Genomic DNA, 14,702 nt, shown 5'->3' on the forward strand with positions numbered 1-14,702 from the left:
TTAACAAATCTGTTGAAAGTTGTAGTACATTCTACTCCCAAGAATATGATTTTCCGTAATTCAATATCGAGCTTGGGATCTATAGTCAAAGTAGGTCTCATGAGTCATGACTACCTCGAGCTACGTTGAACCTCAGTTGCACTGATTTCTGTTCATTAACTTACGGAGGTGCTCGTTGGTCGATATCGAGTTCTAGAGAGTTGATTGTATATATAATTAGAGTGGTATTGATGGCTGAATATTTCGGGAAAATAGTTAAATAGCGAAACTTAAAAAAATTGAGATGGAATGTTTTTTTTTGTGTGTGTGAAAAATGTCAGACTGTCTCATTAAAGAAAGTGGACACGTATTTTTTAAAGCAAACTGTTTATTTTCGAACAAATTCATGAGTTCTCTTGAAATACATGGAAACCAAAGTAATCTCGACCAAATTCACATAAGTTTGAACATTTATTGAGCATTCCTGGATAATGCTCTGACTTTTCTCTTGATGCCTCCCATCGGGTTCTGCACAACTTTCTTCGTAACTTTTCTTTGTGTTACTTACCACATTTTCTTGAAAAAATCCATGGAACTTGCTTATCTTCCATCCTTCTTAAGATGTCGTTTGATTATTGCCCAATATTTCCAAATGGGGCGTAGTTATGGGCAATTCGGTAGAATTTGCCATGTTTCAACAAATTTGACTTTTTCCTTCTTAAACATCTTCAAAGTAGCTGAAGCATGGTGAGTCGATGCCAGGCCTGGCCAAAACAATGGAGGTTTGTTATACTTTCGGTAGATGGGCAGAAGACGTTTTTAAATGCATTCAGTTCTGTAATTTTCGCCGTTGATTGAGCCCGTTGTGAAAAATGTAGTATTTTTCATACCGCAGGAGCAAATTGCTTGCCATAAAAAAACTATTTTCCCAAATTTTTCTGTTCGGATGTATTGCACGTTGTCATAAGCATTTGTTTTCGATACAGTGTTGAAAAATTGGAATTTGGACACTTCGCGATTTAAGCCAAATCTCGGAACGACAGCTTTTCAGAACACCATTTGTGCAGAATAAATCTGCGTATCGCCATGTTAAACCGAATTATCGCTTGGAATTTACAACTGTTTTGATGTCAACTTTCTTCTGCTGTCAAAATTAACACTTGAGTACACACTGAAACAAAATTTGAATTTTTTCCTTGGAATGTTTACACCAAAATGTTAACAATCACTTTCTTTAATGAACAGCCCTTAGCCAGGTAATCGACATCATTCCTTCAAAAAGTCTCTTATAAATCGTTCAATTTCCCGCCTAAGAATATTCATGCTTTTTTTTGCCTGAAATTTGTATATATTCGAACAGTCAAACTTCCATGAGTCAAATCATTGACTCATGGAAGTTTGAAAAAGTATTGAGTCAAAAAACAGAAGTTCTTCGGAAAGCTATTTGAAAGGACCATGTAATCATGGAATTTTGTTTTTATTCCATGAGTCGATATCGAGTCATGGAACATTGACTCATGGAGGTTTCACTGTATGCCGGAACTAGAGCTGATTGAAACCATACAACTATCACGCTTTTGTTTTTATATAACAGATATGGAATAACAGGGAAAAACCATAAGCTTCAATGAGGCTGTTCTGGCAGTGATTGATCGCACGACAGCCGGAAGGATTAACAAAACTTTCTTTATTTTAACCTCAATTCAACACATAATATGGTTTCGTGTCAACATGGCTATGCATTGGAATATTTTATTAGTTTTTATAATGGAAATCATCAAAAATCTAGGGATCTGGGAAATTTTGAACCTTCCTTTTCCCTAGTCAATGTCTAAAAAAATATAAGAAGAGAAATTGTTCGAAACACTAAAAACATGTAGTTGACATTACATGCAATGCAAACTTCATGTTACTATATTTCTCTGTTGACTATAGCTAAACAGGTCAGTAGCCAATTAAAACACAATTCACTAAAATATACAATGATCCCCGAAAATCCACGTCAGTCACCACTACAATTTATTAAACCGTAATATTATAGCAGCGAACGATTTGAATAATTTCCCTCCAAACAGCCGCTAACAGTTTCTCACATGTAAACCAACAACAAGGCAACAGAGAACGATAGAGGTCGTCCTTAAGCTACGTCAAACTATTTGCTATGATTGAAAACGTGTTGTGCTCAAATTGTCAGATATCACATGGTCATTCAGGGAGCGGAAGCGGTGTTTTTATAAATGGATCACGTGGTTTATGGCCAACCCCATTCTGTTGGCTTTAGCCCAATGCAGATTAATCTGCGTGATTTTGCGATTTGGTGAGGATATCGTGAAAAATGATGGTGTACCCGGTTACAATCGCCACGCTTTGTGATAAATAATGTGCCGTAATTTGATGAATTAGCTATCGAATAAACATTTATAATTGCCCGGAATAATTTATAATGGGTCGAGCGTTTTCGTAGCAGCTTTCTGGTTGACGTTCAAATGATAATCTGAATTTTATGCTCTATGTTGCTAGGGATAAGCTAGGGCTAACGACAAGAGTGTGACATGCGAGGTATAGCTCAGCGATCATTAAAAAAACATGTTAAAATAAAATTGAGTATCTTTAAGATCGGAACGAATACTTTTCGTGATATCAGAAACCTGAATTGTGTACTAACTATTATCTATTGATTATTACACCATATTGATGACAACAAATAAAAAAAAGATACGCCGCTACAGTACGAATTTCTCTACAACCATGGCTTTCAATTATCGATTAACAATGAGTATATATTATATTGACAGCGACTACATTGTTCTACATATAACCCGCAGCCTGATGTAAACCCGCAGATGTATCACCTGCAGGGTAGATGGATTTGATAATGCAAGCATCACCGGTGACTGCCAGATGATGTATCTAGCAGATTTTACGCAACGCATTCCCTATATGGGTCATTCCATACCAAGTGACCTGTGATTGAAAATATGACAAATCCCATGATGTTGCTTACATTCATTTTATATTTTCAAAACTATTAGACATAGAGAAAAATGACCTTCAGCACTTTTGAATGCAATCGTGTAAAATGTCGAAATAAAGATATTTTTTACATTGATGCCAAATACTACATGAGTTTATTTTGATTCCATCGTGTTTGTCAGACTAATCTTAAGAAATTACTAAGTTAAAAAGTTCGCATTATCCATATAAAAATCCAATCAATCTTGGAATTCGACGAAAACCTTTTTGCGCTTTGAAAAATTAAGATATTTTCGGATGATTCAGAAATAGCAATTACGATTCAGCTTGATTCACATCTAAGCAGTTAGTGAACTTTAAACCAAAATTGGGTTAAAATTGGTAATGGTCGATTTCACGTTTGTATTTGTTTTATGAAAACCTGTAATGGAATGACCCATATCCAGTATTGATCGAGAACTTAGTCGCTACACCCAACCAACGTTACCAAATACCCAGGCTCGGTACCACCGTTGGGTGACATAGAAAAACATTTATCCAACTACCTCGGTCTTCCTGACGACGGTGTGGAAGATAAGTCCCGAGCGCAGCATCCGGAAGCGAATATGAAGACCCGTTTATTGAAGCTTTGATGTCGCTTCGAATATTATATGGACATTAATTCACCACAGGCACGCATACGATTCCATTCATGTGTGGCCGGCATAAGTGAAATGGTGCGCTCTCGTTTCAATTGGTGCTCAGGGGTGTGCACAGAGTTGAAGGTACTATCGTACTATGTAAAATTGTGCAAACAATAGCAGTTTAAAAATATAAGACTTTAACTTGACATTGAGTTCTTAATTTTTATATTACTTACTACTTGAACAACTTCCACCTAATTACCAAACTTACATTCAACCAAAAATATTTCGAACATTTGTAGAAGTTAAGTTAGGACTATTCATAAACCACGGGGTCTTTTTTTAAATTTTCAATTTGACCTCAAACGAGCAGTATAAGCTAAAAAACATGGTATAAAAATGTATGAGTTTTGTGCATTTAAACGTATTTTGTTTGTGGCTTCAATGAAAGTGTTATTTAACCCTTAGAGTAGTTGTTATATATCCGAGATCTTTGTATTTTGCTCTTGTTGGTATAATTTGCACTCCCATACACGTCACTGGACCCATACTATAGATCCAGCGTTTACAATCCACGATGTCACAACTGGCTACACCATCACCTCCATGACCAGCAGGAACAGGATTGAGCACAAAGGTTATCGCATATCGACAACGAAAGCTTATGATAATGTTTCGCTTCGATTCTTCGTTATAGCAGCAGAGCAGATCAGGCCCGCTGTTCCAGCGCCTAGCGTTATCCACGACCGCATGAATGGATGAGAAAACCAGCTGACGATGATGCTGACCGGGGATGTGAGCCATACGGGACAAACTAGGGCTTATTGTGTTGATTATAATAATAACGATAGCATTGATCATTAAAAATTTATCAACATCCCGGGAACGATGATGAGCCGACAGCAACGGGGTCGGAGCAGCGGCCGGAAATCAGCTCAACGAATTAATATCGCTCTGGTCCAGATGTACAGTCAGCCTACAGTTGTAGATCGGAATCGGATCAACTATAGAATTTCTAATCAAATAAATTCACAAGCAAGCAAAAATCATGTCATACACGTGAGCTTTTCATCTATACAGCGTCACAATCAATAATAACGGACTTTTACACATTTTTCTGTCCATTGGAAGTAAAATGTGAACCATATGCACTAGGATATATGTAGTATACATTATTCTTGTCAATGTTCTTTTACCGTTTTTAAATTGGAAGGCAAGATAATTGTGCCAAATGATGTAGACATTGTAAAAATATTCTTGCCATTTTTATTGTATTACTAACCCGTATAGGCCTGAGTGAAAGCAAAAATACTGAAACCCTCACCGCTCAGCGAATTCTTAACGGATTCAAATGATTTTTTGTCAGTTCACTGGTCCACATATCTAGTTTCTAGAAGTAGCCAGAGGATCGCGGAAATATTCCAGTGGCTGGAGTTATTCCGGTGGGCAGGGATGCCAGTACATTATGGAAAATGTCTGGCGAATTCAAAATAAAAAGTCTTGCAAAATCTGGCGGACACCATTGTGTAGGAATGGTATACTGCTTCGCGACTAAAAATGGGTGAACCACCGTGCGAAGTTTGATTTTTGACCAACTTCGCCGCGTCGCGAGTCGCTTCGCTATAGTGCGCATCTATGCCCTCTGCAGTGTGCATTATGCGCACTATTGAGAATCGAGTTGCGACGCGGTGAAGTTGGTAAAAAATCAAACTTTGCACGGTGGTTCACCCATTTTTAGTCGCGAAGCAGTATACAAGATCCAAATTTCGACGGTAACAAAACAATAATATGATAATGAAAAATTGATCTAAATTCGCTTCAATCAGAATTTCAGTAAAAAAAAACACTAAAACTTAAACTTGGCGTTTTGAAATGCATAAGAATATATTGGAAAATATTCTAGTATTTCAGTTTTATTTGTTATTTATTTTCTTAATTCATCTGACATAAGTCTCAATGATTGTTACTGTACTAATTTAAACAAATCTAGGTCTCATCGAATCTAAAATTTTTCGTCTGAACACTGTTGACGACATTCCAAAATCAAATAGGTACGCTACATCGTTGAATGCTCTCATTACGGAAGACAATGGTTCGTTGTACCCGAAAAGCGAACGGTGGAACTGTGGAGCAAGCATCCTTTCCAGACTCCTGCGTTGAATCCTGTTTGGAGCGTTCAGAGCTAGCTTTGCAGTTGTTTTTTTTTTTTGACTTTATTTGTGTGAATTTTAACTCATTAGGCTAGTTCTTCACTCACTTTGCAGTTGTGGTATTTATCATGTAAGTCTTTTATGGTTGATTTAGATCGTAGTACTCAAACTATTTTTATTGTGAAATTTTATAGAAAAAGATGAATTCGTGAACAAATTTATGTCTTTTATGGTTGATTTAGATCGTAGTACTCGAACTATTTTTATTGTGAAATTTTATAGAAAAAGATGAATTCGTGAACAAATTTCGCCAGTTTTCAAAAAATCTATATCAGATTTATGAGCAAGAACTGGGATCTACTAGAGTTAATCTGGGCAAAGTCGAAACTACTAACTTGCTAATTAGTAAATGAGCCAGATTGTTTAGGAAAAAAAGCAAACTCCCAACTATCATCGTATATTACGGTTATTAAGGCCGCACGGGACGTCATCATAATCACCCTATCCATTTCAAGAAGCAAATCTCAAGAACCACTCCATATATCGATGCGAAAAATGTATCACTATGATTCTTTATATGTAGTGCACAACCCGATACATTTTCAGCTTCATCAATTTACTAAAACTCGAGATTTGCTTCCACAAAGTTTTGATGATAATTGTTAGAGTGAGACGAAAGATAGGGAAAATAATACGGTCTCCCGTGTCCCCTTAAGAAAACTTTCCAGTTTACGGTAACCGCAGAGTTCTACCGCAGCTGTCAAAGTTCTACCGCAGGCTTCGAAATCATTCTATCATTGAAGCAAACGATTCAATCATAGTATGCTTGAAAGAGAAAACTCTATGAAAAATAGTAACAAACAACAATCATCAAGACGGTATCCAAGGTATCATTGAAACCTACCGATGATTTACAAGTGCAAATCAGTGATGTGACTGCTGCGGTAGCTTTTCGTTGAATCGTAAAACGGAAAGTTTTCCGTGAAATTGCAATAATAAGTTAAACAAAAATACAAGAATTATACAATATGATTACAACATATGATGTTAATTCTGCAACACGAGTATTTTCCTTTCCTGGTTTCTCCGCCACTATATGTGTTTTACTAAGCGCCGCAATAATGTTCATTAGAAAATCCTTAAATAATCTACTTGTTGCTGTAAAGTCTGGCTGGAATTGGAAAAATCTTGCAAAATGACCAGTTTGTCTTTTTGTCTTATTCTCAATAAAAAGTCTGGCAGTGCCAGATTAATCTGGCATAATGGCAACGCTGCCGGTGGGTCACTTGGTCAAGTCGGGTAAAAAAGGGTTATTTTCTGGGACATGCCAAGTTACCTTTATTTATTTGCAATAACAATCATTTTAATTTGCATAAATCATTAAGATCTGATATTCAACATTTATTATTTATTTCGAAACATCACCATTCCTTGATATTCATCCTTAATATTTTCATTGCTCAGTCATTGAAATATTCAGCATTGTTGAATTTATTATTCTTTCAAAATGTCATCGTTCTTTATGTGTAACTGATCTGTTCAAATGAGTATTTTTAGTGAGTCTGAGTGTTCCGAATCTTTATTAAGTAGGTAACAAGTTTCAAAACGTATGGCCGTCAGTAAGAATTTGGAATGCGGGGGTCAGATTTTATATAGTTGGGCATAGGGCAACTTAGTCACCAGTAGTGAACTGCTTATAATACACTTTTATATGTAGAATATAGTTTCATATGCTTGAAAGCTGCATCCCAGTCAACATTTTGGTTAGTATATTTTTTGCTGTACATCATTATTATATATATTAATATATATGAATCAAATTACTCGTATAAAATGCATGAAAACGCTATATACACACACACACACACACCAAAGTGGAGGCCATATACGCACTTCCCACGACTTTTTCAGACTTTCCATGGTTGGCAATATGATGCCACAAAATTCCGATAAAAATAAAAAAAAGTTTCCATTGAGACTCGAACACCGGACCGTTGAATCCCTAATCCGGTACCATACCACTACACCACAGACCGCTTTATGAGTAAAGTGTGATTATTTGCTATACAGCAAACACGCTTTGTTGTTTTTTGAAGCCCACCGCCAGAAGATACCAACCTCGGGTGGCAAATTTTGCCAAGTTATTGCGATTTCATTCGATGCTAGTCTGCAATAATATATGATCTATCAGTTTATACAACTTGATGCGATTCTAGATTATACTATTAGCGGCATGGTTCGTTGTCAACAAAGTTTGTCGACAATGAATCGTAGTGAAGAATTATATACAATTTGTGTTAACATTTATTCGTTTTGATTTGACATATTGTGCGATTCTGATTTTTGACGTATGAATATGAGATTTTATCTTTTGACGAACTGCATCAAATGTTTCGCCCGTAGGATACAGGATACTTGATCATCGTAGGATACATCATGAAAATTTGAATATTTCTAAGTTTATGAAAAATCGAATTTAGTATCTCACTAGAGTTTGTATCCTTTGGCAGATACGCGTATTTATAGAGAGCAAATAGAACATTGAATACCTCTAGGCGTTTAACATTATACGGAAATTCCTGACTGTGATTACAAAAAAGCCCCAATTTGTACAAATGATCATCGCTAAGAGATTTGAAACCGGATTCATGTTCTACTATTACTGGGCTGTCAGGGATAGGCGGCAAACCCTTTCATTAAATCAAATAATGAACCAAACCTTTGAAATTTCATCAAATAATGATCGTATAACAGATTATTTGTAAAGATTTCAAAATGCTAAAACATCATCAATTTTAAATATTAGAATATAAGGTTTCATATGTTATCGCTTCCAACAAAAATAGTTCTGACATAAAGTGTCATACTGAGCAATTCTCGCTGAAACCAGGCCGCCATCGGCACCCATCGTTAGAATTCCAATTTTATGTCACTGATCGCTAGTTTTCGATAAAACTTAAGGGTGGTCCTTTCGGTTTTCTCAAATTGGTGGATCCCTCGTACGCCAGCTAGCTAAACAGCTTGCGAAAAAGCCCATATTTTGATAAATATAGGGTATTTCTTCACGTGATATGTCTCATATTTCGCTTAGAACACATAGCAAACTTAATGGCATCGTATAGAGAAAGGATATAGCTTTCATTTAGTATTAAAAAAAATTTGGCGGCCATTTTGAAGAATTATTCTGTTATTAAAAATCGCATTATAAAAGAAAATTCATATTTAAGAACCTGTGTTTATAACTAATAAAGCTGAGTATCAGGATCGGTTCCAGTAGAAACGTAACGTCAGGAAAATAAAGAATAATAAGAGGAAGAGTACACGTAACCTTGCTTTTATTATTTTTATTTAGAGGTTAAATTCAACATGTTGAGTGCTAACAAGGTGAAAACTCATTATACTACAGTTGAAGCTCGTTATAACGACAACTTTTATTGCGACAAATGCTCTATATAACGACATTTTTCGGTCCCTTGAAGTATATTTCAGTGTTATAATAATTCTCTATAACGACTTTTCCCTATTACGACGGTCCCTTGCGATGTCGTTATAACAAGCTCCGACTGTACTTAAAACCAAGATGGCGTCAAAATCCAAGATGGCCGCCAGATTTTTTCACTCAAAATAATACTCTTATTCTTCACTCGACTCGAATAAAACATCAACGATTGAAAACTTGTTTCTTTGTTGGTCAAAAGATAATGTTTGCATTGATTGCACTCGCCATATACGTCAAAATCGTAGAACATGATTTATAAAATCGTTCATTTCATAGGGTAAATATCATTGCTCACCTACTTTCTGTAGCCTATCTTACGCAATTTTTCCTCAGCTTTCTGATGGTGATCTCAGAATTCAAAACGAGCGGTGCGCTAATGGTGAAAAATCAATTTTTCTAACAAAATTCAAAATGGCGGCCAAATTCAAAATTGCCGCAAATTTTTTTTTAATTTTAAATGAAAGCTATATCCTTTCTCTATACGATGCCATTAAGTTTGCTATGTGTTCTAAGCAAAATATGAGACATATCACGTGAAGAAATTCCCTATATTTATCAAAAAATGGGCTTTTTCGCAAACTGTTTAGCTAGCTGGCGTACGAGGGGTCCGCCAATTTGAGAAAACCGAAAGGACCACCCTTAAGTTTTATCGAAAACTAGCGATCAGTGACATAAAATTGGAATTCTAACGATGGGTGCCGATGGCGGCCTGGTTTCAGCGAGAATTGCTCACTAATGCACTTTACTTCTGCATTTTTTTTTGCTTAACTGATTGACAGAAATTATGTTATTTCGTTTAGTTGTGAGTCTCTTACTGGGGATTTTTTTTTATTTCCGTACGGGTTTGGGCCGAAAGGTCTCAGATTTTCATGAAACTTTTTTCACAGGCAGGGCTCATCAATATATGGATAAAAAAAATTGAGAAAAATTCAGGGTCGCCTATTTTCCCGGAAAACTCAGTTGGAATTTTTTTGTTTTCCCCTGACACTACTTACTTTGAAAAATCATAACTCAAGAACGAAGCATCATAGAAACAATTTTTTTTTTGAAAATGATTTACAGAGGAAAACAAAAAAAAATCCAACTGAGTTTTCCGGGAAAATAAGCGACCCTGAATTTTTTTTAATTTTTTTTATTTATATATTGATGAGCCCTGCCTGTGGAAAAATTTTCATGAAAATCTGAGACCCTTCGGCCCACTTTGTACGGAAAAAAATCCCCTACTGTCAAAATTTCCCGCATAATCAAAGTTATCCCGTTTTACGGAACACCATAACAGATTTCTTGCACTCTATCGTGTTGTTCTAGCATATGCAACATCCAGTAATAGCACATACAATATATGCACTAGTCTTTTTTAGTGACCAACCACTGCATATATGCCGTTGTATGTGAATGACCCCTAAAAATCATATATTCTATCATAATTTTTTTCCAAGATTTTTAACATTTTTTGTGTTTTCTACAAAGGTGCTTGTCATGGAAAACCCGTGTTTTTGCTGAACATATCATCACCCTATCTTTTGAAGTAACAAAGTTATTCATGAATTACTCTTTTTTCAATGGGTAGTTTAGGCCTCTATAACTGGCTTCTGCGCAAAATGGCGCAGACAACTCTTACAAATCATGATAGTATATTTTTCATGTCTAGTAAAAGAATTATCAGTCGAACTCGTTTTAATAAGGCTTATTTGTTTGGTAGTAAAAACCCATGCAAAGACGCTTGTAGACAAAAGTTTTTATCAACTGCCGAAAGGGGAGATATGGTACTTTCATGATTTGTAAGAGTTGTCTGCGCCATTTTGCGCCGAAACCAGTTATAGAGGCCTAAACTACCCCTTGAAAAAAGAGTAATTCATGAATAACTTTGTACTTCAAAAGATAGGGTGATGATATGTTTAGTAAAAATTCGGGTTTTATATCTTCGACAAAGTTGTTTCAAATTGCCAATTCTACAACTTTGCCGAAGACACCATATGTCTATCCAAATTTTTTTTGAAAAAATAGTGTTTCTATCTCACTGCTAGGTGGATTGATCACAAAACTTTTTTCTTCAAAAGTTGCGCTTTAATATACGAAGAAACTTCTCCGAACAAACTATATCGCTAAAATCAACGGTTTGGGCGCTATTCAAAAAGCGCATGGAATCGAGAAAATAAAACACAGTGCAGTGCCAGCCATGTGCAATGATCGAAAACGGAATTTGGTGACCGCTAAAACAGCGGTGGCGGCCAGGACGACGGAGTACTTCCAGCAATTGTTAAACAGTGAAAATGGAAATGTAGTGAGAAACTTGGTGAACATTGATGATGACGACCAAGTTGTGGACCCACCATGGGAGAGGTTAAAAAGGCTATCAGTGAATTGAAGAACTGTAAGTCTACTTAGTAGAACGAGATCCCGGTCGAGCTTCTCAAGCACGGAACATTGCACACGAGGGTGCTCTTAGGAGATCTGGCGTGTATTAAAACGGCACTATCATTACACGGTCACACATGCTCTCTGGCTTTGCGGACGACATCTACCTATTGAAATCGATCGCAAGACAGTGGAGGAGGCCTTCGTTCCTCTGAAGAAAGAGACAGCGAGAATAGGCCTGATCATCTACCAAAACAAAGTACAGGATTGCAGGTAGGTGTAGACTTTGTGGTGTAGGTGCTGAAGTAGTGTTTGCTGGGGATGTGTTTGAAATTGTTGAAGAATTTGTGTATCTTGGAACACTTGTGGCATGCGACAACGACGCTTCCTGCGAAGTGAAAAGACGCGTTGCGACTGTAAATAGGGCCTTTTACGAACTACGTAACCAGGTTAGGTCCCGCAACTTTCAAACGGAAACCGAATTCGCCCTGTATAAAACATGGATTGGTTCTCTACGGGCACGAAGCGTGGACGTTGAATGCGGCAGACCGGAAAGCCTTCAGTGTTTTCGAGCGTAAAGTGCTGCGGACAATACTCGGTGGGATACTAGAAAATGGTGTGTAGCCCAGACGCATGAATAACGAGCTGTATCAAGATTGGAATATTATTGAGCGTGTGAAATACGGCAGACTTCAGTGGACTGGTCACTTAGTGCGAATGTCAGAAGGAAGAATTGCGAAAACAGTATTCAGCAGGGGTTTTTTTTCCGTTCGGGGCAACTGGAGAAGTATCGCCCAGTACCAATGAAGATAGAGCTCTACAATACGCCCGGCAATAGCGTGTTAATACGCTATCGCCATCAACCTTCTAAGTTTCTTCTAGAAAGGGGCCCTTAGTTGATTCATAACTGTCGGGTGACTGTACTTGGTCTGCATTCGTTGCTGGGGATCAGAGCTTTAAGAAGAGGCAGGATGGGTGGATGATAAATTCAACAACAAACGCCCGAAGCTTTGATACGGTGGTAAATTATTTAATCGATGTCAAATCGAAACATGGCCGTAGTGACCGAGAGTGAGCCATACATATGCTGTTGGTTGTTGGATCGAAGGGCTCGTTAGGTTAATTGGGTCGTTGGAATTAGCATGGTTTGTTGACGTTTGTGCTCTCCGTCTGTTTTCAATGAAGTGATACACACTGGTGGATAATCGATTCATCTACTGTGTCTAGCAGTGTCAATACAAAATTTTGATAAGATTTATATTTTTTATGACGGGATATGTTTTATTGAATTAATTTATTTCAGATAAGGTCATTATAGCTGTAGACCTCCAAGTGTTCCAAGTGTGGGTCAGAAAAACCATCACATTTTTTCCGAATAAATTTATGATTTGATTGCAGGAGGTTTCTACCTAATGAAACGGTTCTAAATAAAGTAATCTTACTGTAGATCTTCAAGTGTATACAGTTTACAGGCTTCTTTTTTGCCAGGCAGACAAACAGCAAATGGTGCGTAATAAACGTATCCTTCCAGACAATCACGAACGTTGGGAACTCTGTCAATGCATTCGACGAATTTCGTACAATCAGTAGGGTGTGGAATGCGGCCATTCACTACGGTTCTGCAGTTGATGACTACTTGGGACTCAGTTGTCGTAGGAATATCCTCCTCAGTAGTCATGTCATCTCCTCCTGGTCCTCCACCGACGTAAGGACACGAATCTTCCGAAAACTCCTCGCAGCTTTCCAATGACGCATCATAAACGTATCCTGGAGCACAGAGGTAGATATTCCAAATGCCACCGTTCCTGCAGTTGTAGGCTCCGTTACAACAGGATGGGAAGTAATCCCACACCAAATCGTTCTTTCCCGTACAGTCCACGTTCTTTGGGAAATCTTCTTGGTAGAATATGTCACACCACCGCAGAGAGTAGCCCACCATTTCTGATCTCTTCTTCAACGCAAGCGTGGCTCTGGAATCTACAGTGATCTCGCCAACGACGCCCCCGATCAGGCAAATCAGCATAACAACTTGATTAGTACTTAGACCCATCCTGGCTCTTAATCAGACAACTTCAAACTGACAAACTCACAATCAATTTTCCACTGGAGCTCGTCGAAAGACAACGGCTCATTTTATAGCAGTGCAATTTCGGCTCATCACTAAACCGAGGGCGTCATCGAAGTTATCTGTGCAATAGTCACCTGGATATGATTCAAGATGAAGACTTTTTGGCTTGGAATTCGTCGGAGTCATAAATCGATAAAGATATTGGTACCGTTGGTACGTGCTTCGGTTTCGGTCAAACAGTCCAATGAATGAATGGGCGTGTGACTTGGAATTGATTAGACTTTTTTACAGTCACATACTACTCATCATGGTGTTGCACATGATGCTTCTGTTTGTACACTCATCAACAAATTATGCACCAGAATTTGACATCGATAGTATTTCTGCAAATAATGCTAAAGCAATATAAATATTTGGCAAGGATTAGGCAGATATGAGAAAAAATAATCAGTTTGAAACATATTGCTTTTTTCAGTTCAATGTCAATCAAATAAGTGACCCTGTGCACTACTTGTTTAAGGGTACACTTGTAATGATGCCTATCTTTATTGATTTCTCCGATAATTTGAGGACTGCTCATGAATCAGGCAGGTCAATTTCAAAATGTTCAGAATGTGATAGATTTCAATACTTTGGAAAGAAATTCCTTACCATCGAAAGGTTGATTCATAAACAACACAAGTAACATAAGACACCTATTTTGCAATCCAAACACTTGATTTCGAACCATCCAGCGTTGCACGTCTTCTTCTTTCTGGCGTTACGTCCCCACTGTGACAGAGCCTGCTTCTCAGCTAGTGTTTTTTATGAGCACTTCCACAGTTATTAACTGAGAGCTTACTATGCCAATGACCATTTTTGCATGCGTATATCGTGTGGCAGGTACACGATGATACTTTATGCCCTGGGAAGTCGAGAAAATTTCCAACCCGAAAAAATCCTCGACCGGTGGGATTCGAACCCACGACCCTCAGCTTGGTTTTGCTGAATAGCTGCGCGTTTACCGCTACGGCTATCTGAGCCCTTAACGTTGCACGTATCAGTCTTATTAG

General features: G+C 37.5%; 1 protein-coding gene across 1 annotated transcript; it reads right to left on the reverse strand.

Moving 5' to 3' along the window:
* Positions 1-12,806: 12,806 nt before the first annotated feature.
* Positions 12,807-13,699, reverse strand: LOC5568259. The gene has a single exon (XM_001657903.2). It carries the CDS (start codon positions 13,630-13,632, stop codon positions 13,021-13,023), a length of 612 nt encoding a protein of 203 aa, XP_001657953.2. The 5' UTR covers positions 13,633-13,699; the 3' UTR covers positions 12,807-13,020.
* Positions 13,700-14,702: the final 1,003 nt, after the last annotated feature.

This window comes from Aedes aegypti, chromosome 3, assembly GCF_002204515.2.
Source record: "Aedes aegypti strain LVP_AGWG chromosome 3, AaegL5.0 Primary Assembly, whole genome shotgun sequence".
Classification (NCBI taxonomy): Eukaryota; Metazoa; Arthropoda; class Insecta; order Diptera; family Culicidae; genus Aedes; species Aedes aegypti.